This window comes from Phlebotomus argentipes, unplaced genomic scaffold (assembly GCF_947086385.1).
Source record: "Phlebotomus argentipes unplaced genomic scaffold, Phlebotomus argentipes genome assembly scaffold_4, whole genome shotgun sequence".
NCBI classification, from domain to species: domain Eukaryota; kingdom Metazoa; phylum Arthropoda; class Insecta; order Diptera; family Psychodidae; genus Phlebotomus; species Phlebotomus argentipes.
Genome location: NW_026776174.1, coordinates 4,326,643 through 4,354,341, shown reverse-complemented (window position 1 = coordinate 4,354,341; position 27,699 = coordinate 4,326,643). Strand labels below are relative to the sequence as shown.

General features: G+C 38.1%; 1 protein-coding gene across 1 annotated transcript; it reads left to right on the top strand.

Moving 5' to 3' along the window:
* The first annotated feature begins 1,945 nt into the window (after nt 1-1,945).
* LOC132258321 (MAP kinase-interacting serine/threonine-protein kinase 1) lies at nt 1,946-27,699 on the top strand. Its single transcript, XM_059755584.1, has 6 exons — nt 1,946-2,951; nt 5,591-5,773; nt 6,352-6,593; nt 6,654-6,923; nt 20,523-20,962; nt 23,393-27,699. Exons 1-6 carry the CDS (start codon nt 2,897-2,899, stop codon nt 24,120-24,122), a joined length of 1,920 nt encoding a protein of 639 aa, XP_059611567.1. The 5' UTR covers nt 1,946-2,896; the 3' UTR covers nt 24,123-27,699.

The window sequence follows — 27,699 nt, the reverse complement described above, 5'->3', positions numbered from 1 at the left end:
GAGCAGAATACAAGACGGAAGAACAATGAGAATCTCCTCCACACCTTCTTCAAAATGCGTCTTTTTGGAGTCTCACTCTCACAGAGGTTACACTTTCAATCTGCGAGAAAAAAGTGGAACTCCAACATCAATTGAATGTAATATAGAAAGTGTGGCGCCTCGGAAGACCAACTTATCAGCGCTCAAGGGGCTTAAGTGTCGTCAAGAAAGCCAGAACCGCGTCTACTCTCATTAAAAATAAATTTTTAGTAGTCCAAATTCAGATTGAATCTCCTTAGAAAGAATGCGGCAATATCTCAATGTGTCACGAATATTGCCTACGACTTCAACTTAAAATTAAAAATATTTGAGCTTGGCTATACTCACTATTTATCTCATGTATTTTCCTCGGTGTTTTTCCCTTAGTTCTGAAAGAATTTCAAATCATTTCCCAATGACCTACAATTTCTGTAAACAAACATATGTGATGTGATAATCATCCGTTTCGATGAAACGAGAATCTTATCACAAGAGAATCTCATTTAATCTGCAATTGATATTTCATCACAATCATTAAACTCACGTAAAGTTATGAAATTCAGAGAATTCCTATATGCACAAATTTTAGTCAAAATAAGAGATGCCGCGGAAAATCATGTGCAAAAAGAATCGTGATTTGCTCTTGCAAAAAGCCATAGTAAATTGCTCAGAAAGTGACGTCAAAGCAAGAGAAATTGCGGGAGAATTCCCTGGGATTGTTTATATGAGCTGAACTGAAGTGCAACTGTGAATAGGTTGTGGACGTGACAGAGGCAACGCAGGCAACGCATCCAACAATGCCTTTAACCAAACGATTGCGTGCGCTGGACACTGGCTCGTATGAGTTCATGAAAATAAATAAATTGTACGTCTTGTTGATCTTTTCTTCTTGTGGCTCTTGCCTCTATATCGTCAATAACATGGAAAGTATGATGAGTGTGCGATGAAAACCTGTGATGGTTTTGCAAAAATTTTCATGTTTTCTCAGCAATATAATCTGCTGATTTTACTCTGTAGTGCTCGGCACGTGGTTTTCTCAAAGTTTCAAGCCAGTCAGATTGGGGAAAATGCGCAATTTCTCTGAGAATTTGCGAGAGCGCGGAAAGCAAAAAATCACCAGCTAAACACCAAATAGTCTGGCTAGAAAATAAAACTCTAGCTAACACATTGAGAGCACCTTCTCGTACGATTGCTGACGTAATTCAAAATCTCAAATGACTTGGTGTGAGAGAGTCTCTTATCACATGGAAATATTAAATCTCTCTGCACTCGCGGGCGCTCTTGGAGTTGTGGGTGGAAGTGCCGGAAGGATAGGAGTTTATGTTGTCTCAAGAGAGAGGTGGGAATATGCGAAAATTTATTTATCTGCCCTTTCGAGTCATAAATCATGGTGCGGAGATCTAAAAATTTTAAATAGAATTTCACCACTTGCGCAGCTGCTAAAGTGTGGTGAAAAGATGAGTGAGAATCGCGGCCAATGTAAGACGAGCCGCGGCGGGGCGGACTATACAATTTACTCTTATTGAATCTACACAAAATATGCCTTTGGATCAATCGCCATCAAGTAATGGAAAAATTTAAGAAATAATAAATGTTTAAAAAATATGCAAAATCAGGCGTGAAAAATTTAATAATTCCAAATTTGCTTTGTCAGAGCTCGAATTTCCCGAGCAAAGTGTTCTTCGCCGGTGGAAAGTCCGCTGGCTCTCACTTGTGTGGTGAATATTTCTTGGCAAATAAAGAAACGCAACAATCCGACATTGCGCACGTACACAGCACGCACACACTCGCATGGGGAATGGTGCGACTCGGCGCTGTGAGTCGAAAACAGCATGGCGACGCGTGTACGTGCACGGAAAGTGAGCGAGTGTGCGAGATCGGGAGCCGCTAGAGAGGTATCGGGCGAGGTGCGACGTCAATTGCGCTTCAGTCGGAATTCAAACATCAAAGGGATTGTGTGTAAAATGGAGCGGTAGCTAAATTGAATGAAACATCGGCCTTTGTCCGCTATTTTAGCGTTTATTTAACATCATTTTCGAAAATCTTGCGCGAGTTTTTGTGAGTGTTTTTGATTGAGGAGGAGAGAGCAAGCCACCTTAGAGCACTTTGAGGAGGGCTGAACCAGTGAGCAGATATTGTATGTGCAAAGTCACATAAAGGAAAAAAAACACGTCAAAACCCACGAAATCGGTGCAGAAAGAGGAGGAGAGAAAAGAAATCGATAATCTTTTTTCTTCCTCTACCAACCAAAAAACCATCTACATTGTTTTCCAACCAAGCCAGCAGAATTCATCTGATTGTGAAATCATTTCGGTTTGATTTTCATGCAAGAAACCATCTTCTTTGAATTGAGGATTGACTCCAAAAACCCGAGACTTTGAAAGAAGATTTTCCGTCATCGGTGGAAAATTGGAAGCATCAGCAGCAGCAGCAGACCGATGAGGAAATTCTTGTAAAAAAAAAAGTAGAAGCGGCAAAGGAATTCAACGAGGAAAAGAGCTCCTTTTGAGAGTGCTTGAAATATAACATCGGATATTTCTTCGCTTTCTGGAGACGAGAGGAACACACAGAACATCTCTTTGACAAAGAACAGTCCACTCGCATCAGAAAGACACCTTTTTGAGGAAGGAAAACGCTATAACTCACAATCTCCTAGTGACTCCTTCAGAGAATATCAAGTTGATCATTGAAGAGCAGCAGTTCAAGGATAGCCACATCCGTGATACAGTACAATCTTTGATACCTTCTTTTCTCTGTTGTTTTTGACCACTTTCGGAAGCAGAACTATATTTTCCCTTTATCCGCGGAAGAACTTGTGTGTGCATTTCTTTTTGAATCATAAAGACCCTTCCCCCAGTTCTGTGCAAACATTGCAACAATGGTGGAGCGAATTCTGGAGGAATCTGACGTTGGCGTGATACCTATATCGAATGGTGAGTAGACTTTTCATCTCGTCACATCGCGTACAGTTGCGGCTTCCAATGCAAATGGCAGCTTCGACTCACACTGCTGTGAAATTGGGTGGGCTGTGAAACTGAGTTGATTTTTGGGGACTTTTCCCCGAATATCCCTTCGATTGCCAGTTGCAGAGTGCTTGTGCATCATCCGGTTTTTTCCACTCTCCTTCTTGCTCCGTCCTGGGCCGAGGGAGAGGGATAGCCGAGGTGCAATCGTAACTTTCAGGCAGAATAGAGACCTTTTCCATCGGGTTTTCCTTTTGCTACGCAATTCGGCTGCGAGGTGGTGTGAGTGTGAGGCAATTTCAAGTTTCTCCCGCAGTGGGGAGTGTGTGTGCGTGCGAGAGAGCTCAATTGGAATTGCGGGCGCAGAAGAGAGACAAAGGTAGTGGGCTTGATTGGCAGGGCTGACAAGCATCACCGCGAGTGTAACTGAATTTTTGGCCCTGCCGAAAAAGGGACGCCATGTCAAGGGGTGGCTCTGGGGGTGAAATCCCAATAGGCGACGGGCTGCCTATCAATTGACTTCTCTCATTTTCGAGGGCACCACTACAACTGTCGCCTCACGGGTTCCATTTGTACACCACCAGAAAGCCCCCCGTGAGTGAGTGCACAAAAGGAGGAGGAAAAGGGGAAAGACTAAAGTTATCGAACAGCTGGTTCCCTATTTCTGTCCTTCCGAGAACCGTTACTAGGAACTTTTCCACTCCATTATTCGAAATCTGCCACCTTTCGAATTTCCCTCATCTGTCCAATCGAGAAATTCATCCATTTATGATGGCATGATACGTGAAATTTTTCATGAAACGGTAAAACGATGAGAGAGAGAGAAAGAGAGAAAATTTATAGAGGAAAATTTGTGCCAATGCACTGAATGGAAAAAAGAGAGAAAATTCGCTCTGGCTAAAAGCGAGACAACATCGATGAATGGCTTTTTGGTGTATTTTGCAAGGCCAAATTGCATAATTTTCTATTCTGCGGTCGATGACTCGAGCGCAGAGCGCTTCAAATCCACTTCTCGCTGCATTTATATCAAATTTTAATTGAACGTACAATTTATTTCCCATTCTCTTGACATTTGACGTGGAGATCTCTTTTTACCCACACGCCGTGTGGGAATTTTCACGGGGAATTAACAGTCAATTTCCGTAATATCTTCGCAGGGAAAATTGTATCTCAATCAAAGAGACTTTGTGTGCGCCATAAAATCGATATTTAGATTGAATAGAAGAAGAGGTAGAACCTGATGAAGGTGTGCATCAAAATCACGCTCAGCTGTTCCAATTTTCTAAGTCACTCGCTCTCTCTCTCTGGAACATTCTCGAAAAGTGCAGAGAGTTTACGGGGAAATCAAGTTGGTGGAACAGGAAATGTAAAAGAAATATCGCAGCATTATCTATTCATGAGGCATTACAGCGACCAACTAGAATTCTAGAAATTAGATGTGATACGGCTGATTTGCTTAGTGTGATGATATCGGGAAACTTTTTATTTAAGTTCCTTTGCGTCGTTCTCCAGTTAACAATGTTCGCATTTCACAGAGAACATCTTAACGATATATCGTTAGCATTTTAATTTTTAAATTCTAAGGCTATTAAATTTAATTGTCTGCTTTCTTAACACTCTAGTACTGAAAACATTCTGATGGATAGTTAAAAGAAATTACGCAAAAATAGGAGAATAATTCATGTGAATTTTCAGGATATAATTAAGAACATAATGATAAGTGTTAATGTTATTTTTGGGATCTCCCGAGAAGTCAGGTGTTAATACATTATTAGGTGTTAATTTTATTTTATCTTCAAAATATACCCAAAAATATGGCGCTTGTTATGTAATGAATCCAAAGTAAGTGTAAAATTGTTATAACAACTGGAAATTTGTGATTTTAATTAATTTTCCATATAATTTCGTGAAATAGCGCAATTAAGTGGTCTCGATCACGAACGAATGTGACTACAAATGTCTTAATATGGTTCAGATTATCGCGAGAAACGATATTATTTTAGTTGACTCATCATTTCCTATTTAATTTTCAAGGTGCATTAAATATAATTAATTGAAATATGTAAGTTGATAATTGGACAGGTCGTTTGAGGAGAAGTACATATAAAGTATTGGCACTTTATCCATCCCTAGAGGTGCACAAGAAATAATAATAATAAGATGAATATTCAGGTTTCGGTTTTCACTTTCCCTTCAAGTGTAACCCTCTGAATTTTCCCCTCAATCCGACTCTGAGCGTAACTGAAAATTCAACAGCGAGAGAGAGAATTAGTGAAAGAAGGGAAAAATTTACAAAACTGGTTATTTGAGTGTGTGTTTGATATAAATGCATTTTATATGAAAAAGAGAGGGACAATGGGGTCGGGGATTTCAGTGAGTGTACCTATCTCTCTTGACTTGAAAGAGTTGGATGATGTAAATTCATTTTCCATCTATGTAGAGTTGCAATTGAATTTTTGCATCACGAGTTTTTCTTCTGTTTAAAAGAGTCTAGTTAATTCGAAATGCGCGGTGAAAGATAACGAAAAACTTGTGAGATTTCTCTGCAAAATAACCACATTTTCACAGTCATTTCCACTTACGCTTCCTTGTGGCTCTTTTCTTTGCAGTTTCTCATGCTGAGGTGACGCGTTACAGCAGTGAGGAAATTTCTGGAAATGAGTCCACGGAGACGCGTGTTCTCACGGAGACGGAGAGACAGGCTGACTTCAATCGGCACAAGGAGGAGATGAAGAGGAAGCGCCGCAGGAAGAATAGAACCAACTCTTCTCTTCAATCATCCACTTTCCAGGGTGAGTTTCAAACACTTTCATTATAGTTCTGGATTGTTTCGACTAATCGCAAATCAATTAAACTTTTCTACTGAGTCATTTCATGTTGTATTTCAAGAGGTATTTTGATACGAAGTCTTTATTTTGAGGTCGCGATAACTCAATTTCTCAGAACCGGCTGCTGATTTCGTGCGATTCTAAAAATTTGGAGTACCGATTCCTAAATCTATTTTAAGTTTCCTATTGATTTATTGATATCACATTGCATGTATTTGTTGAGACGACAATTTGGAGATGGTTGCTTCAGTTCTGCACTGTTTGTGATAAGTGAAATGAACTGTGACTTGCGATCTTGCTCAAAGCGGGGAGAAATTTATCGGTCAGTCACGTTTAATTTTGATATGAAGCTTATGAGCTGTTAAATTCAAATATAGATGAGATAGATATAAACCTTCACGTAGTTTCGAGATATTTCTTGCGAAGAAAGTGAGCAGGTCACAGAGTTCACCGAAGGTTATCCCCCCACCGTTGACATTAAAGTGTATGTACAGTTGAAGAGGATATCCCCATAATGGCGCTTTCTATCTCTCTCGCTACAGAATTGTACAAGCTGACTGGAGAAATATTGGGCGAGGGTGCTTATGCATCTGTGCAGACGTGTGTCAATATCTACACGGACCTGGAATACGCTGTGAAGATAATTGATAAGATTCCCGGACATGCTCGTGCTCGTGTATTTCGCGAGGTGGAGACTTTTCATCACTGTCAAGGACATCCGGGTATCCTTCAGTTGATTGAATTCTTCGAGGACGACGAGAAATTCTATCTGGTCTTTGAGAAGGTGAGTTATTTTGCTAAATTGTCACTATCTGCAAATGCTACAGTTTTTGCCAATTTCCAGATTAACGGAGGACCCCTGCTGACGCGCATTCAGGAGTATGTGTGCTTCTCGGAACACGAGGCGGCGCAGATAATTCGGGAGATTGCGTCAGGATTGGATTTCTTGCATAAGAAAGGAATCGCCCATCGCGATCTGAAGCCTGAGAATATTCTCTGTGTGCATACGGACAAGCTGTGCCCCATCAAAATTTGTGATTTCGATCTTGGGTCTGGCATTAAGTTTACCACCAACATCTCGTCACCGGCCGCGACGCCACAACTATTGACGCCGGTAAGTCTAATTTTATCACATATCTTCTCGCAATTATTTATTGAAAATGACGACTCTTCTACTCTTTGTATTTTGTTCCCCATTCCATTTAAATTTTGACTTGAGAAAGAGAGAGAGTAATAATCTGTCTATTTTCGTCGTGTACTTTTCACCGATGCGTTGTCGTGATGAAAATTATCCACGGCAACGACATTCTTTCGACCCTGTGTTTGTTGGATCTTCCTCAGTTTGATATGACTTGCCATTGACGGTTTCAAGAGCACCTTTTCGGGCCATATTCTCTGCTTCACATCTTTTTTCCGCTGACGCAAGAAGCACTTCGTGTTTTCATACAATCAGCCACTCTTCGTTTATTTTTCTCTTTCCCTTCTGTTCGCTCCTTCAAATGTGATGATATTCCTCCTTTGGTCACTTGTGCTGTATGGAAATTTCTTTCCTTGCCATTGCACAGGACATATGGAAATATTTCGTCACGCTCTGTGGGCTCATTAGGAACTTTTTGCCTCTGTGTTTTTATTTCCCTCAAAAACTGTGTTCGACTGTTTGGCTTGCAAGACGAGAGAATTGGGGCGCATTTAATGCTGTCAATTACTGCTTGTATCAACGCTATGACCTCCTCTCCCAGAAAAATTATCAGTAGGAAAGGTGTTGTCACTATCACTATTGATCTTCACGAAGTTGGTTTTTTTCCGCTGCCTAAATATGGCATTATACGAATTCTATAAATAATTAAGTGGATTTGTTTACCGGACTGTAATGTGGTACTATTATATAATACATATGAAAATGGACTGGAGTGAGTTTGAAGCACTTCTTGGTTCTATTTGCTAAATGAAACAGAATTTATTTGATTACCCTGAATGATAAATTGCAAACACAATGATTTTTGAGGGTTGATTCAATTCGATTTTGAGGTAAATATGTTTGAATTCCCGCCAGCACATGTACATGTTTAATTTGTCTATTTCGAAGCGCATCTCTTCGCATAGCTGTATAATTTTGATTCAATGCGTATTAATTTGTCTCATTCAAATCTGTTTATAATTGGAAAATAATGATTTTTAATTTGATTGTAATTTTATCCAATTTCACTCAGAGTCATAAATTTGGCGATGCTGTCACAGGAAATAAATAAATCAATAATAAATTAGCAATTTCGGATGAAATTATTTAACTAACAACCACGTTGTCTTCTCGCATTAAAAACCTCAATTATATACTGATGACCTCTGCAATGAAGAGTGAATGATAAATTGCTTGACATGATGATTGCACAGCAAAATGATTTTCGCACTCAAAAGAATTGCTCTTTTATAAACGGGTTAAAGTGGAAGATATATGTATAAAAAGCATTCTTGTTGCATTTATAAATTGCAATTCGCTCAAAGAAATCCCCAATCAATTTGTCAGTGAGAAATTCAGCAAGTTTCTTTTGAAGCCGCTGATGTTGACTAAAAAAATGCTGTTTGCGATTCACTGGCCAAAAGATCAACTCCTTATTTAGAGTGCGATGTTGAAAGGAGGAAAAAGACTTGAGTGTGTGCCTCTAGCGGGAATAAGATCTTGTCGGTTGTGTCACCTCATAGCTCCATAGACATGGAGATTATGTATGAGCTTTGTTACGAAATTCCCATGAATTTAATGCGAAAATAGCTCGCTAAGCTCGAATCTGCGACAGAGAAGCATATAGAAGGCAACTTTGGCGTTGGAAGTTGGGGAGGAGACAGTGCGGGAAAATCAATTGAATGGCTGGACTTTTCTATTTGACGCCAGAGAAATAGATGGAAATTGATTGATAATTTGTTGGCGTGGTGCGATAGTGGCATAGGAAAAGGTTAACAGCACTTTGTCTGCCTTGGAGAGCGAATGATAGACAGCGCGCGGTGGGCTTGAACTGCAGAGGGAGAGGACACGATAGGTTTATCAAATTCAAACAAATAACTGTGGCCGCGATAGAAGTGCAAAGTTATCTGTATTAAGCAGTGAAAAATATAACAATAAAGGAGGGGAGTCTAAACAAATGGTGATATAATGCCATGATTACACATTTTGCTATTTATTTTATATTTAGGATTGTTATTGTGGGAATTGTATGAGATGGTTTTATTATAAATAATGTGCCTGTTTTCGCCTTATGTGCCCCTTTATTTCCTCAATTGTGCACTATACGAAAAAAAAGCGCAGCTCCATATAGAGACTATATAGTGGGATGATAACGCAGTTGGATGTATGACATTTAAACTCTCTTCTCCAATTCCCACACTGTGTAAAATGAGACAGACAGAAAGCACAGTATAATTTCTTCAGAATGTGTGGCATATTATACGCGAGACTAGAGAGACAGTGGAGTTCACATATAAAATGATTTAAAATGGAAGCAAATTGGATGAGGGATAAAAAGGCAAAATATCGAGTGGAGAAATATAGAGCCAATAGAAAACACACCATATGACTTGAAATGCTGGCGTGTGTCTCTCTCTTTCACTGTCTCAACTTTGACGATCACCTCATCCAGAATTACAATAAAAATGCAAAAGTGACGACGAGAAAAGGTGTGAGAGAGTTCCGAGCAACATTTCAACCTCATATTCACTGCGAAGCGTGTACGATAAATTTTCTGTATCTGTTTTGAAGTAATAGCAGTGGTTTTCAAACTTTCACGTCCATTTTGGACAGTTTTACGACACGAAGCGGAGTTTCTAAGACTGTAACAAAGTAACTTAAGGGAAGACTAATTTATGTTTAGTAAAAGTTTTCGGTGTGTTTGAAAATGATTTTTTAAAATTACTGCAATTTAAGAAATATAATCGGTTTTTGGAAATCGCAACATTTTCACGCGCTAAGGCTGGACAGATTGGATTAATGAAGGTTAGCAAAATATGAGTTTGTGAAACATCCATAGAGGCTAAATACATTAAACGAAGCCACACCCTTAAAATTCTCTAACTAGGACATTTTATTTACATTGTCGTTAATCAAAGTCATCATTGAAAAACTCGCTTCAGCGTTCAGAAAAAGATCAAACAGATTTATTGGTTAATTTGTGTAGTCTTATTTGATGTATTGACCCTCGAGTGATGCTCGTGTAAATACTCAAGTACGAGTGGAGAGAGTTCAATGGAGGGGGTTTAACTTATAATTGGAGACTGATAAGATAATATAATTATAAATAGTGGGCATGATTGAAGACATACATACGTCGTTTGGGAAAAATGGGCATATAATCACAGTCTTGTCTATACGGTTGAGAAACACTACGAAGGGGTCTTGACTGACGCGCAAAAGTCACAATCGCACGATCACAAGCGAGGCAAAGGCACATTTTGAAGACATCAGGCGATTTCTTGTCTGTTTGTTTTTAATGTTTCCAAAAGCATTAAATATTTCTATTCTCTCTCGCTTAAGCTCTTTCGCTTGTTTTCTTCTTCCATCACGTTTTTTTTTCAACTGCTGAATTTTAATCCACCCAAAGACAGAATTAAGAAATCTAGAGAAATGGCTATAAAGAGATTCAAATTCCAGCACTGAGCTGCTAAACATACAAGTCTGTCTTGGCAGGAGATAGAGAGTGAGAGATTTTGTGTGATGTTCTTTTCTCCATCGGCCATAGACTTGTAAGACAATTGTGGCCAATTGAGCTATTTGGTTGATCAACAAAACCCACAAATTAATTTTAATTCAAGGTTGATACAATTCTTTTTTGCCCTCTCGGCTATTTGTTTTCTCTGGTGTGGCTTTTTTCGGATGAAGACTGCGAGCAATTGAATAAATTTAACCCATTTTTGAGTATTCGCGATCTCTTGGCAGTGGAAGAAAAATACACTTATTTGCAAAATGGTGGGAGAACGATCGTGATCACTTTAGTGGCTCTTTTACCACACAATCTCGACCCAAAGTTGTGAATGTGGCTCTTTCATGGTAGCTTATTAGTCACCGCGAAGAGATCGACTGAACTCTCTAATTGAAGATCTCTGCACAGTCGATAGTGATCACTAATATTTCGATCAAACTGAGCTTGTCGGTTGAAGATCACATAAATTTTACCTTGAGACGAAGATAATGGATGCGTGGTACATTTAGAAAGCTCTCTCGAGGTGTTATATTCAAATAATGCACCGTAAAATGGATTATGAGATTAATGTACATATTAATTTAAATATTAAATTATATACGCGATCTTTTTTTATTCCACCTTCTCGCCAAATGAATGGAACTCTTCCACCCAAGCACATTGCAATTCAACGATGAACTTTCCCATTTGTATGTGCAAGAAATTTATATTAGATTTTAGACAATCGTTGTCTGGGAAAGTATTTTCAAAAGGTACATACATAAAGTTTATGTGTAGCATAGGTAAATGATCTTCATGTACACAACACGATGTTAAAGTGTAGATGGAAAATGCTGAGTCTTTGAAAGGAAAGAATAAAAATGCTAAATTGCACAGGTATCAAGAGAGAAATGTGTGTGTGTGTTTGTGTTGCGATAGGAATAGCAAATTGTGAGTCAGAAGAGGTTTTTCAATAGGTGAACCAGCAGAAAAGAGGAAACAATAAGGTGAACCGATGAAAAACAGCCATGGAATTGAGGAAAAAAATAGTCGCAAAATAAACAGTTGGATATTCAATGAAATGACGGTGTTTTTGACTGGTAATGCTTCCCAAGTAGGAATGCTTTTGGCAGTTAGTGGAATATTTTTGTGGAGAAGTATAAGATTAGAAAATGTTGAAAATCAAGAGTCACTCGATTAACCGGCTAATTTTGAAAAAATCCCACAGAGCAGAGTTGTTTTAAATAATTCTTTGATTTCTTTGGGGGTTTTCAAGTGAATTTCATTGAATGTGTTCAGCACCACTCCAGGAAAATAAAGACATTGAATTGGCTAAATATCTTGCAACTTCAACTGATTAGAGTTTTCTTTTTGATACTGAATGGAGTGACTTGCTGAGCTCGCATAAATCTTTTCATCGCGACCCGTTAGAGGATTCTATCGGTGAATAAAATTAAATGGGAAAATACCAGAGTGAAAAATTTTCATTGATCGTCTTAAAGAGTTGTTTGTTTTCCCTGTCTTATTAACTGGTTTCCTACCACAACAATTTATTTTGTTTGCAACAACGTACTCAAGACTAGTTCTGGCGTTTAATGCTCTCTCTCTCTCACTCACTCCGGGATGGTATTCTCAGCGGTGTGCACTATTTCGCAGAATATATCAATGTACGAAGTGCATTTATCAAACAAGAAAGTCTCTTTAAGAGTTTACAACAAATTGCAAATTATGTGTTCAGGGTTCTTCCGGCATTTTACTGTGAGTTGGAGTCTTGCATAAAAGAGCTCTGAAAGAGAGAAAGAGATAAACATCATCTGCATAGGAATGATAACAATAACAAGTAATTAATATATTAGTCGCGTGTAGGCGTTGGAGCAGTCAAACATAAGATAGATGTAGTTCTCTCCATTGTTTGGTCCTGAGATTGTGTGCAGAGCAGATTCAAATAGTCACTTGAATAAGGCGTTGAGATTGATTTAAGTCCAAACTGTGGGTTTCTAAGGTGAATATAATAAAGGGAAGGTGTATGGATTACATGCCCGAAATATGATCTTGCGCGCGACTCGTGCGATGTATGATAAACACAGGGGCTCATGGTCGTTTGTAATTTCATGAGTATAGAAAGAACGTAGAGGACGAAAAATTGCAAGCCTGGCAAGATTCCTGCATACTCAACAATCCCTATCAAGTGTTTAAGCAAAATATGTAGATCTATGTGTGTTGTTGTTTTTTAACCTATACTTTCTGAATCACGTGTTTTGTTGTCCCCTGTGTTTGCTCACCGCAAGCTTTCATGCTGATTCACTAATGAATTGATTGAGTAGTTGTTTTTCATTTGAAAATATCAAGTGGCGCGTTTCTCAATAGCTTTTCTGCAAACAGCGAGAAAATCTCATGCGAGATGTGTTTGCTGCAACTTATATGGGGTGGGCAAAGGAGGAAAAATTATTTAATGCACTCTGCGAGGTCATTAAATTATGATTGTGTACAGTTGTATTAGCTCATGTTGTTTACGTTAGGGGGGAAAAACGGCGCAATTGAAAAGGTGATAAATATTTATGCGTAAATTTAACGTATTTTTAGTCACATGCTCCAACATTTGTGTGAAAGGGAAAGACACTCTCCTCGCGTCGTGTGGTGTGTGGAAATTTTCACAGTCCGCTCGTGATAATAAATATAATCTTAGAGCGAGAATAAAAAAAGAGATCATGCTTTTGCTGTTTTTTCCCCTCAGCATGTTTTATTTCCACTCTGCGTCGCACTTTCTTATGCAATTCGAGGAAGAAGAAAAGATTGATAAAAATATCAGTGAAAACACTGTGACCATATGTTAATTCTGTACACATTGTTTCATATCGCCTTTGATAGTTTCTCGTGCGTCATTTAATTAATTTTCGTGGTTAGTGGGGAAGAAAATAAACGAAATACACAATATTGAATTCTGTAGACTACTTTTTTTCTCATAATAATAGATTACAAGTGCAAACATTCAATGCATTGATGGATCAATTATTAATTAGAGGAGACTCACTGAAAATTAGCGCAGAGTCTATTGATGAAAATTTTCACGTGAAAACAATGTGCGTTTCACACTTTTTTCTTTCTTATGGTTGAATTCAAGTGAAAATTTTCGTTTATTTCTCATTCATATAGAAAACTTTTACACAATTATACCGCTATTCTTGACATATCCAAATGCGAGAGTTGGTGTGAGAAAAGCATTTCACAATTTTATTTCATTTGGCTTTATAAATATGTCTCGAAAACAATCAGATTGATGTTGAAATGTAACTCGTTTAGTTAGTCCACTCTATGGCCTATAAAGTTTTATGGCTCCTCTCTCAAAATACACACGAGAATTTTGTATTAAAATGCAAATTATTGATATTCGCAAGTGAGAATCAAGAGGTGTGCAGAAAAATAAGGGAGTTTCTCAGCGCTGACACGCTGGTTGACTAAGGTGAACTCGGTAGGAATGTCTTTCTGGTGGCACGACTCCTCAACCCTGATCCATGACTTGCATTGATGAATTTCGAAAATGGTCGGTAACGTGCAAAATGCTATTTTGTGCCATTCTTACCAGCAAAACACAGCAACATGTTTGAGTGACTTTACGATGGTGTCACCGAACTATTGTCCCAATTCAATGGCGCTTAAGTGTTGTTTTGTGCTGTTGTATGGTGGTTTCTGATGCAAATAAAATGCAGTTGATACAGAGGAGAAACTCATTAGGTGTCGCCAGTGCAATTTTAGAGAGTGCATTGCAATTGCATGTCTCTTGATTGTGTCACTTTTACGAACGACGGCGCACAAGACACGAAAAATGGCATGACACACAAGTAATTGGAGGAAAGCGCTAATTCGTATGATCAGATAAAAAATGAGTTTCTTTTGAGAGCAAAATTAATTGATTTAGTGAGATGAGAAATTGAGTGGTGTGCAAAAAAAACACCACAATTGCAGACTGTGGTGTGCAATTGAGAATTTTTATTTTTCACGTGCATGATTTTCTCTTTTGAAGATGAGACGCTGAAAAGGAGTGTCAAGCCCCTTTTCGAGGTATTTCATTTGGCAGAGTACCAAACACACGACAGACTAGTAAAACATGAAATTTTATTTTGTCGTGTGGTGCAATTTTTAGTTATACTAACTATTAAGTTGCACCCGTGCAGTTGTGGGCAACGAATGATGTCTCAACTTTTGGATCAGGAAGAGATTCTGGCTGTGCATAAATTTTCACTTAAACTGCCTGACAATTGCAGTTGGTTCCTCAAAGTCTTTAGCCTACATTGTTAGGCAGTATAAAATTGCGTAGGAATTAGCGGTTTTCAGACTCATCAGCACCATTAAATGTTTTGCCTTGCCTCTTGTTTATTGAAATGACAATATTATGATTGTGATATCGAGTATCTAAGAGATTCTCTTATCACTTGCGATAGATTACGGGTTATTCCAAATCGCACAGAATTACACCGACGATTAAGGTGAATGTGATTAAAAATGTTCACAGTGGAAAACAACTTTAGATACTTTAATCTTCAATGTATCTCAAGTAGCTAGCTTTACACACGCGCGTCAGCTAAGAAATGGGGGATGGAAAATGCGACTAATTGAGTTTTTTTTGCACTTGTGATCGGGATACAATTAAATGCTAAGAGGAAATTTCACAAGAGCCACTTTAGTTAAAATTACAAGATGAAACAACGACGTGGAGCTTTTCCAATGTGCGCTGTATTCTGTTTCCTCCAAAGTATCAATTTCTTTTACGATGTATAGCAGCAAATTTCATCTTGATACGAACTTTTTTACACAACGCGAAAACCAGTCGAAGCGAGTCTCATGAAAATGCTGATGCCCAAGTCTCAGGGCGTATATTGATTCCATGATTCATTAAGCCTGGCGTCACTGTGAGAGTCATTTGAAAACGTGGACCGATTGGGTACAGAAAAAGAGCGATCTCGCGGTCTAGTGGGCGCGATCACGGGGAGATCGCGCTACGTGATCTCTCTGAGGTGTACAAGATTGCATGCATCTCTTCAGAGGAGTGAGAAAGAGTTCAAATGAAATGGCAAAACTGGCTAAGCAGGACCATTAATTAAATGTCTAAATGCACATAAAATAATGTCAGTGGAGTTTTTTTTTCTTCTTTAATCGATCTTCAAGAAAGCTCTCAAATGGAATGGCCGATGCACCTTGGACCCTTACTTTGCGTTTCTGTCTGGCCGTTTTTCTCTCTCGACGAGTGTATTGACACACTAAAAGGATTCACGGTACAACCTTTACGGTTAATCAATTCATCTCTTTATTGTCTGGGGCAGAGGAGGCAATAATGAGAGAAAAAGAAGAAAATTTCAATGCAATTGGGTCGCGCACAGAGAAACTGAGCTCAAGTGATCAGAAACCACAAAAAGGTGATCGTTCCTACATACAGATAAATTGGGTGAATGCATTTCAGAGGTGCATTCTTGTGTCGCGCGGTGCAACAATGGGGATTTTCTTTCACGATATGTCCACATCCAATGCTCACGTTATCATTGACTTGTAACGCTTGTAACTCACAAAATGTACGACACTTTGTGACTGAAACACGAGACTCATAACTTCACAGTGTGTCGCGCCGAAGATTAATTTCCGCATTTGTGTGCTGGAAAAATATTGTCCAAAATTGCCGTGGTGAACGCGAAGAGAATGCCAAATAGATTCTGCACGAAGAGACAAAAGGCATGAGGCGAATGGAATTGAAAGATCAATTAAGGTGAAGAAAATAAGGAATAATAGAAAGTCACCTCTTTGTATACAGTGTTATTTATTGCTGACGATGCAGATGACCCAAAAAAAGCTGCGAAAAAATTCAATGTACTCCACCGTGTATGGTTTTATTGCAAAACAATAAGCCCTTTCAGGTACAATCTGCATCGTGCCATATGAAGTGAGGCACGAGAACAATAAAATTTTACTGTGAATTCTACTTTTTATTTTTTTTTTGAAGCGATACACCTTCTTCTCAATGTACGTTTCGTACTATTGTTCATAGAATTCAGTAAATCAATCGATGACAAATTATTTTACAATTGCAACTTCTCAATGGAATTATGCCCCTATGACAGGCACTTGAAGCAATCATGAGCGAGATATTCTTTTTAAGCGGCGTTGCTTGGAAAACACTTCTTTGTTACTTGATGATTATTGTTTTAAGTTAACTACTTGGTTTGCAGATAGCTTGAATATTAATCTCATCGTTGTCACACTTTGTGAGTCCCTGAAATGATTTGCACGGATTTAGAGTGAATAACGAAATTCTTTTAGAAACTGCTCAGTTGATTTTGTAGATTTATGGTGTACTTTTCCTTTTTCTACACGTCATTCCTTGATAATTACTTGGCAATATAATGATGTGTTCAGCGAGACTCACTCGCATTTTAATTCTCACATAGTTTATAGGCGTGAAATAAAACATGATTCTCTTATTGTGCTCTATTTAAAACATCACGCAATTGCGAATGTCCTTGAAATCTTCCCCAGTGACTTTTGTTCTTGGAATTTGTGGTCTATACGCAATTAACGCGGCTCTAGCCATCTAATTACCATTCAGTCTGTTGGGGATTTATGAGATCTGAGAGACAATTTGTCTCATCGAGGGTGGATGTATTTTCTCTAATATTTCTTTTTCTCTCGGAAGAATAGTAATTTTTTGTTGTAATCTTGGAATATTTCTTAGCATCTCAGTGGATTCTTTTCGTCTTTCCAATCATGAAAGAGTTGAATTAATTGCTTTGTCGCAATTAAAAAGCCCAAGAGAGATTGCGATGTGGGGCAAAAGTAGAATAATTTCTTGCTTGGTTTCTCGATTCTTCTTCTCTTGCCTTCGAGCAACTGAGATCCAAAAGAAGAATGACCACTTCTGTGTTGGAGAGAGAATAAAACGAAGACATGAGAAGAAAATAGAGAATGAGAGAAGAAAAAAAAACTCCTCGATTATGTCATAAATAATGAAGCTTTGTTGATGTTTTCGCTTGGCTTGACCAATAACATCGTGAGAGAGAGAAGAAGAAGAAGAAGAGGAACCGAGAAAGAATAATTTGCACAGAAGCGAATTAAATTAAAAAGTAACATGGAAATTGCTATTTTGGTAACCTTGAAGTTAATACACTTAACTCTTTGCACAGATGATGTGTGAGCGAAGCAGGAGAATTCTTCTGCGACGCCACACACAGAAAAGGTCGAAGAGGAGAGAGAGAAAGAGTGGTGAAAAAAAAACACTATATGGCGTTGTATAGTGTTAGTGGAATATACTACGCACTGCCGACTTGGTAAATTTCCATGAGAAACCCCGTGGTGTACATATCAAACAATACCAAATAAATTTTGCTGGATGAGTGAGAAGAGGGAATATATTCAGTTGTGCCGGCTGATGTGATTGGTGAATTTCACATGAACGGGATTGATAATGAGAGTGGCAAAAAATCACACTGTACCATTTGACAAATTAAGGGATATTTGCATGTGAATTGTATGCAAACATGGGAATGAATGTGTGGAATGTTTTCGTGGGATAAAAGCTGTTTTAATATAGATTCAAAAAATTATTTTTGTATCGCCTGCTATTATTGTTTACCCAGAAATGTTAAAAATGTCATTCAAGTACGCTTTGATTAATTGGGGTTGGATTGCATTTAAAAATTTTGCATCGTGCAAATATATGTGCATACTTCAGTGTTGCAAAAATTTTAATTGTTCGCCCGACGTGACAAATAAATCTCATGAGAGTGGGGCTGAGTTAAGACTGCTATTTTGGGTGAAAGTCTTCCTTTTGTCTCATTTTGGATATTTGATGCTGTATTTAATTTGCAAATGCCAATTAATATTCGTTTTCATCCATATTTTTCGGTTGTTGCGTCCTCCAAAGCAGAAATTTCCATTGATGAAGAATTCCTTGAAGCCTGGAACCTTCCATTTCTGTTGACAATAGTCTGATGTTCTTAGCAGGACCTTCGGTGTATGATTTCATGCACACGGGTTAATGCTTGTTTGGCTTGGGTGTTTATCCATTACATAATATTCTCACAATTTGTCAAGACGACAAGAGAACGACTGATGGAGATGATTCTTACATTAAATATATGTCTATGTCTATTTGCTTTCTGACGATGAAGAGAAATAGCAGCTGATGGTCCGTGTTTGTTGATCGTGTGAAGGAGACTTAGGCAATGAACGTCTGTGCAATACCTGAGACACTCTGTGTTCTCCTGATTGAGGATTGTTAAAGGCATTTTTCCGCACAATGGAAGCTCGTGTGTGAAATTTTATTTGCCGTTCATTATCGGCGAATTCATTTATCTGATGGGCTCGAGAGTATCTCTCCAGGTTTAGTGAAGAAAGTCTGCAATTGACAGTGTATTTATTTGTTTTCGCGATGGCATGACAAGAGGCGGGCAGAGGAGGTGAAAGCTGCGCCTTCTGTTCGAGCCCGGTGCAATTTCATGAAAGATGACTTGACTGATCGGTTCTGGAGAATATTTTTTCCTCTCCGCCTCAATATTCAATGCATGTCAATGACTCTTGGCCGAAGGCAAGACGCATACGCGGAAGATGATGAAAAGTTAATTTACGGCAAATATCAACGGGAGATGACAATTATTCGCCTTCTTCAGTTGTTGCAGCGCTTTGTGGAACTCCGATGCCTTTTTTGTACAATTAAAGGTCATTTGTGCTTGAGATGCGATATGGTTCTGTGCCAAATTATTTCCGTCTTTGTGGGCGTTTTTTTTTCTATATATTTGCAAAATTGTAATCAACATTTTTTTTTTAAAATTCGTCTGTTATCAGTTTTATTGTGCGGTCTCGCAAAATGATTCCTCATTTCCTCAAATTTCAGAGAGATAGTAATTTTTTGTGATGAGAAATTGTTTTTGGTTTGAAATCGCGAAAAGTTCAATTTTGAAATTGCAATCGCGTTTGAGTATACAATTATGCTAAAATCCTTCAATTTTACATATAGTTTTCTTCCTTCTGCCAAACGTCAATGACTTTGTTTTCTGGCAGAACGATTTATTCTGACTTTGTCCTCGAGATTTTTCTGCGAGGAGCATAAAACTCTCATTAATCACTTTTATAAACAAAATAAAATTCTCGATAACGCTAATCGCCACCGCCGATATTGCTCTAATTAGATTTTCAGCATTTTGAAGAAGTGTAGTTAAAATTCCAATTAGACTGTTATGACCATTTCACGCTATAAATACCATGATCGCGAGGCTTTTGCGCCACAATTTTGATGATATCCTCACAGCCAAAGACCTTTTTGATGATGATCCTCTTGGGTGTTTGATTCACTATAAAAAATTAATAGTTTGGCCTTTTTGTGCCACTGAATTTGCGATGCGTAGTAAAGTGTGCAAATTTATTATGCGATATTGGCACAGAAAAACAACTTCTGTCGATCGAATGTTCTGGATTTTGAGCATCAGAAAAAATTTCCATACTCAATCTATTGAATATCAAACATTCTTCTGTCGAGAGCTCGTGATAGTGTGTGCCATTTTTTTTTGTCGATGGCTATAAATGAATGAAGATCGCCTGTTTTCTAGCCACGATCGCGTCGATCCTCAGCATCGCAGAAGATATGGTTGTTTTGGTCAGTTGAACATGAGATATGAGAGAGAAACTCACCGTGTGACTTGTCTCATTTATTTATTTGTAACAACCACACGGCAATATCAAGTGAATTTATCTATAGCACTCAAATAGGATAAATGAAGGCTTGTTTATGTTTTTGCGTGTAAATGGGTGCTTTTGGCATATATTTCGGCATATACGCCGGGCATGTTTGTGTTTTCCCGTGGTATATGGATGGTAAAAAATGTTCAAGGGCATCCACAATTTCCTGACGAGTGGCGCGCAAAAAAAACGTGGCGTAGAATTTTTGCAAAAAAAGCCGTTGAAATAGAGAGTCTGAGGAAGTCAGCGATGCGGGAATATAAATAAGGCATTTTGACGAGGGGAATAGAGTATAAATCACTCATGATCGCTCTGTTTTGTCTCTTCCTCAGGTGGGCAGTGCCGAATTCATGGCACCCGAGGTGGTGGATTTGTTTGTCGGCGAGGCGAATCACTATGATAAGCGGTGCGATCTCTGGTCCTTGGGTGTCATCGCCTACATCCTCTTGTGCGGCTATCCGCCATTCTCAGGGAACTGCGAGCAGGACTGCGGGTGGAATCGTGGCGAGAATTGTCGTACCTGTCAGGAGTTGCTGTTCGAGTCCATCCAGGATGGCCGGTTCGGCTTCCCCGAGCCCGAGTGGGATGGTGTCAGTGACGAGGCTAAGGACCTGATCAAGGGGCTCCTGGTGAAGGAGGCTCCGAAGCGCCTCAGCGCCGAGGCCGTGCTCCACCATTCTTGGATCAGGATGGCCGATGAGGAGGACACCATCGACGGGGTGGTGAGAGAGCAGAGGCGCAGGGCTCTCCAGACACCCGGTATTATTCGCCGGTAAGTCTCTCATGGTTTAAATTATGCCTTCCATCTGTTATCGGTGCGTTATCTCAATGATAGATAGAACAGTGTTTTGACTTTGAAGAAGGTGGAGAAAAATTATGCGTAGATATTGCGATAACTTTTATATTTATTTTGGTAGCATATAAAGCAAATATCGAAAAGTGGTGTTATTTCTGGTATGAATAATTCCTTTGAGACAGAAATTGTAGGAAAACATGGAAATGTAGGAAAAATTTGATAAGAACTGTGGACGAAGAGTAGGTTGAGCACCACTTGGGGAATATTTGGAAAAGTAAATCAATTCAAGTGGGGAATAAATCAAAATTATGGCGAAAACATTTGGACATTTCAAGTGACATTGAAAGCGACTAAGAATGTATAATCTGAGTCTTTGGGAGGAAAATATGGGAATATCTTTGGAACAAAGAGAGACACCTATTTATAGATGGAGATAAAAATATGCAGATCTCCGCTGAGAGAAATTTTCCGGGGAAATCCCATGCCAGAAAAGACATCATCGTGAAATTTTATTTATGAAAATTTCTCTCCTCGATGACATCAAACGAGCCCATCTTTCGACTATGGCGGCTATAAAGAAAAGCGAGGAGAGAAAGAGAGAAACTTCGAGGGGGAGATACAATACAATACAAAATAATAAAAAAAAAGACGAGGAAATGATATCAATTTGCAGCAAATTTATTATAGTAAGCGTATTTTAAGACATGTGGAGTGAAAGAAATGTTCGTAAAGTGATCTAATTGAGGCACACTGTTGCGTCTTGAGGGTACATTTTATGGCCACAGATTGCATAAAGCGCAATCCAATTAGCATATTTATTAAATAATGATCTAGACATTTTGTTTGCCATTTATAAGATCACTTTCATCGCGACATGTACTGCAAGATGTTTCCCCCAAGGAAGTTCAAAGTGTTTATCATTCGAAACATGTGCGCACACTTGGGAGATTATCGAAACATTTACAACTCTGCCACAATATAATTTTATCTGGCTGGATTGAGTATAAAATCCCACGAGATTGTCGAGAAAACAAGTCGTTTTTTTGTTGTTGGTTGATTGTCAGGAGAGGAGAAAATGATGAGTTCTCTTTTCTGCGTGCCAGTCACAATATCCGAGCACAAGAGTCACCTTCCTTATCTTTATCTTGAGCGATGGAAAATTTTTTTCTTCCATAGCGCCAAAGAATGCCCTGGATGAAACTGGATGAAGCCGGAAAAGCCCCAATTTCCTGAATGCGCACTTTCAGACCTCAAAATAGTATCAGAAATCTCACTGAATTGCTTCCACCTTCATGAGTGATAAAGTGATTGAGGGAGATCGAGAGAGACCTTGTCCCATTTCCTTTTTTGGCCATTTTCCATGCATATGTGGTCGCCCGGCAAAAAATGGCAAATCGTTATCAGAGCAGAATTGAAAAACAAAAACATAACTCCTTATCGCGCGAGCAATTTTTCTGGGTGGTATTTCTTCACTCACAACAGTCGCATTGAACTGATAACGTACCAGCTAAACATACACTCATAAATTTGCTGATAGAGGAAAAAAAATTGAAGGAGATGTCGATAGAATTTAAAGAAGTAATGACTAATTGCAGGGCACAAGAACGATGAGTTTCTATTTATAAGACTATTACACTCGTGTCAATGTTTCCTACAATGTCAAGGCAATGGATGACTGGAGTTTTTCTCAAGATTTTTAAAAGTGTAGCCATAAAGTCAATAATAGCATTTTTGCTTCTAATGCGGAATTGCTAAATTCGAATCTTTTGCGCTGAAATGACTGGAAGAGAATTTAATTGCTCATCTTGTGATTGAGTTAAGTGAACAGAAATTAACATGATCAAGTTAGTGAGTCATTTCGGCTGTTCATCAATGAGATATCCAAATCTACACATCTAATCAACAAAATTTGGCACATCGAGAAATACTATTGAAATGGCTCAATTACTGATCTGTTACATATCTTAAATTGTGCGCAATTGCAAAGTGATATTCAATGAAATATCACTCGTGTGTTTTATCGCGTGATTGCTCTGTAAGATTTGACTATGAGCAAATTGTTCATATTAAAATAATGAGTTAGCTCAATTAATATGGTAGCTTTTATCGCTTACATTGTTATAAGAATAATTGAGATTTTTATATTGAGACACTATTTTACACACAAGATAACTCTTTACGTCATTTTACACTCATCTGCATTGAATTATACGTCAATTAAACAATTATAAAAGAATTTCTGATGTGTGATCTCGATCGAGAATCATCGGGATTAATTGGAAAAATTGCTAGTGAAGATGAAATTTAGGATGCTTTGTTAAGCTGCTGTGTTGTCTTATAGTATAGTAAAGCGCATGCCTTATCGTAACTTGCAGCTGACGTGAAAATATTTTTCTTCTGTTTCAGCAATCAATCGGCACGTGAATTGTCACAATTTGCTGAATCGGCAATGGCTGTGAAACGTGTAATTTTGCAGCATTTCTCAATGCGCTATGATTACATGACAAAAGAACGTCCAAATATCTATCAGCCATCGAAGAATGGCCTCGAGGACGCCAAGACGACTCTGCGTCAGCACATGGATCAGCACCAGGCGCGCACCAGTTCCGGCGTCGGCTCTGGGGCTTCGGGCAAGTACGGCAAGGGCCTCGAGACGAGTGGGGCGCCCAAGGGGGCGCTCGACAGTATTATGGAGCTGAAGGAGAAGTTGCCGGAGGCGGAGAAGGTGAGGCGCGAGGACTCAAACCGACGAAAGAATCCCACCAAGGGTGGCCAGATGGTGGCCAGAGGTATTCCACCTGAGGAGAATTGGCGCTACAGGAGTAGCACATCGGCTGATAAATATCCACTAGGCTTTAGGAATTATCGTAGTTTTAACAATCAGCAATACAGCAACAATCACATCCGCAATTGGCGCAATGAGTGCGTCTTCGCCCGGCCATGCGGCATGTCCGTCGTGCCGTCCAACACTGGGGCGAACGGTGGCGGCGCTGAGGACGACCACGGGGGCAGCAACTGCATTGGGCTGTCGCCGCCCAGTGAGAGTCTCCTCATGCAGCGCCGCCTGAGGTCCATCTCCTCGCGCGCCTCTAGCATCGAGATCCGCGGCGGAACGGCGGCCACGGCCAGTGGCTAGACTCAGGTGCACGTCCTTCCAACTCATTCACCCTTCCCGGAACCCCAACTATCATGGAATTTCACCCCTCCCGACCGGCATGCTAGTGCTGGGCACACCCGTGGAATTTGTTCTTCCAAGTTGCGAGTGAAGGATATTGTCAGGAACAGAAGTTATTTAGTTTGGATGAACCACGAAGAATTGATTTCTTTGTAACTTGAATTGAAAATTCAATTTGTGTACAGCATAATTTTAGATCTTTGCCACATGTGATTGATAGGATACTATCACTTTTGAAGTTACTGTGATCACTCTTGGAAGAGTAGATCTTTTGCTTTCGAAGGGAAGTTATTCTAATGTCACGTTTTTCTTTTGTATATGAAATAAAAGTGATGAAAAGTTGAAAAATGATTCTGGAAGTGACAACAGCAATTTCTGGAGTGATAGTAACTGTCTTTAAGAACATGATCGGGTACTTTCGAAAGTGATACTACATGATTTAAGAAAGTGATAAGCACCACAATCTCGAAGATCACACTATTTCTTTCACAAAGGGACTATTCGAAGAATAGTCCATCAATTGCGAAGGGGTATAATGTCATCTTCGACAGTTTATCCTCACTCGCATAACAAACTGTCATTTTAGCTCTATAGATTTGGTTTTTAGCACCAATAAAACCCCTTCTTTACTCCATGCTAAAACAATCATAATCACAAGAGAAGAAACAGAAATCCATTATTGAAGTAAAAAAAGAAAATAACAATTATATTGAGAGAAATGAATGGGGACAAATCACACATTCATCCATCCGAGAATCCTTTCATTTCTCTCACGTGAAAGCTTTTGGTGTGAGCGTGCGTGAATGTGAACACAATATTCTGGCAAAAATTTTGAAGACAACGAAGTGAAAGAAAAAAAAAATCCCCTTTCCGTTGTTTTTCTACAATACATATTTAGGTGTGACTGCGAACAAGAGTGTGCTAAGAAATCTGTGAAGACAACAATACGAGAAAAGATGTGGAAAGCAACAAGAATGAATGAGGAAGAAAATTCTGTGGAGGAGAAAAAGTATAATAAAAAATGTGATCATTTGTCAGTCATTCAATTTACATTTTGCATAAAAGAGATGGAATATGAATAATTTTTATAACCATTTAATTAATTATTGAAGATGCTAACGAAGGAACTACGGCAAGGGTAGTGTTGATGAGAAAGATATGGAAAAAAAAGAGAGAGGAGAAGAACACACTTAAAAAAAAATATCCAACATAATCGATGAAAGTCACATGAATAAGTTGCCATGTTATATTTTATAATTTTTGCAAATCTTTTTGTGTACAATTGAAGTCATAAAAAATTGTCAGGATATGAGAAAGAGAAGAGCTGCTCTCCCATGATAGGGAGTGCGGAAATTGTTGAGCAAAATGAAAGTTTTTTTTTTTTAATGTATGATGAGAGAAGAAGTCCAGCACATTTGCTGGTTATCGAGTAACATTGAAGTTTAAGATCATCTCCCAGTGTCAGAGCATTTATTAATTATTTCTTTTGTAAGTTAACAAACCCTGAAAGACCCTCCTCTGGCTGAGTTGCGCAAGGGGGCAAAAGTACATTTCATCGACTGGAATCCATTTGATTTGCAAAATTACTTCCCATACTTAGTATAGTATGTATAGTCATGAAATCACCCATGAAAAAGCATCTCATTTTGACAAAAAAGAATCATGGTAATTTTGTGAGAAATTTCACATTTCACTCATATCATCATTGTAACATTTTTTCAATTGTACTAATTGATGAAGAATAATTGCTAAAAATGAGAAAATACCTTACAAATACCTAAAGATAGTAATTTTAAAGAAAAAAAATATTTACCTTCTAATAAATACCTTTATGTACAACTCTTACATTTAATTAATACCTTGTCAAGTTGACTACAGAAAGTCAACGTGTGGAGAAAATTTGATGAAATTTTTTGTGAATTTTGGTGAGAATTATGATGAGGAGCGAGAGAAAGATGAGATTTTTATGAATGGATTATACAGAGAAAAATATTTTGTAGTAATTTCGAAATATTGTGGTGTAGCAAGATTAAAAAGAAGAAGAAAAGATGTTAGAATTTTTTTCATGCCTCAAAGTGAATTTAGCATAGGCAAAAACAAGAGAGAGAGAGAGAGAGAGAGAACCAAGAGCGAAATTCACTTTGGATTCTGGTCAAAATGTGTGTAGAGAATTCTTTCTTATGTGAAATTTCATTTTAGAAATGTCTTAAAGAATCCTAAAAGAAAGTTATGAGATCGAATAGAGGAAAAGTCTTTGATTGAAACACCATCAAATATTAGAGATGTTAAATTTAAAGAAAAATATATATTTTTATATATGATGAGTGGCGATGGAAGTGAAATGAAATAATACGATGCGAACTGCTCTGTTCTCTTTTCCCATTGGTTTTTATTTCAGAGAGCACAGGGAAAAGAGAATACAGTGATCATCGTGGGAAAAAAAATTGTTTAATCTCTCTTTATTTAGAGGCTCATACGAAAGAGTATGCAAAAAGAAGAAGGAAATTCAGGAGATCGCTGAGAATTTCGAACGGGGAAACTAAAAAGCATGAGCCCGGTATAAAATGCTTCCAAGTAATTATTATTGATAAAAGAGATGAATAATTACTAAGAAATACAAATAATAGAGAAAACCTCACAAAAAAAACTAAAAAAAATCATTTTAAAAAATCTCTAGAAAAAAAATCCACAAAAACTTTTAAAAATCTTTACTATAAAAAGTGTTACTAAAAGGAAAATCTTTAAGATGAGTAAAACTTTTATTGATAATAAGTGAAACGCAATTTTTTCAGATTCAAATCACGATTGAAATTGAATTTCATCTGTTTCTTTCTTTTTCTAATGTTAATCCTACAGAAATTTGAATTTTTTTTTGTCACTTGAGAAAGTATTACAGTTTTTACAAAAAAAAACAAGTAAATGTTTTCTAACAAGCATTTTACTATTTCCATTAATTTTTGAATATCTGGTTTCAGAGAAAAAAAAATGAAAAATTAAAGTTTAGGCTAACTCAGAAAGCTTGAATGAAAATTTGGGTGTAATTTGTCCGTGACATTATTTTTTTCGCATGGATATGTAGGAGCCTAAACTACGCAAAAGAGCAGTTGCAATTTGCAAAGAAAAATTTTACCTCCTTCTCACCACTATTTATATACAAACATTTTTCTCTTTCAAACGGCCATGAAGTTAGTGAACAAAATTCTTATGGATTACAAAACATAGAGATAAGGACAGAATAGAAGTCGAATGTAAAAAAAGGAGCGTTAAAACACAAGAAAAGCTAAAATTTAACTTTTTGTGGAATAAGTCAAGAGATATTTTTCAGAAACTGCAAACAACATCGCATGCTAAAGGAACGAAAAGGAGAAAAATACTGAAAAGTTGGGAGAAATGTTTTTTTTTTAAATGAGAAGAAGAAGAAAAAAACAATATATTTGTGATAAAAGCACTGAATAAAATTGTGAGACGTGAAAGAAGAAGGTGAACAAATAATTTGAAGAGTGACAAGATTCTCGAAAAGGAAAAAAGAAGAAGAAGA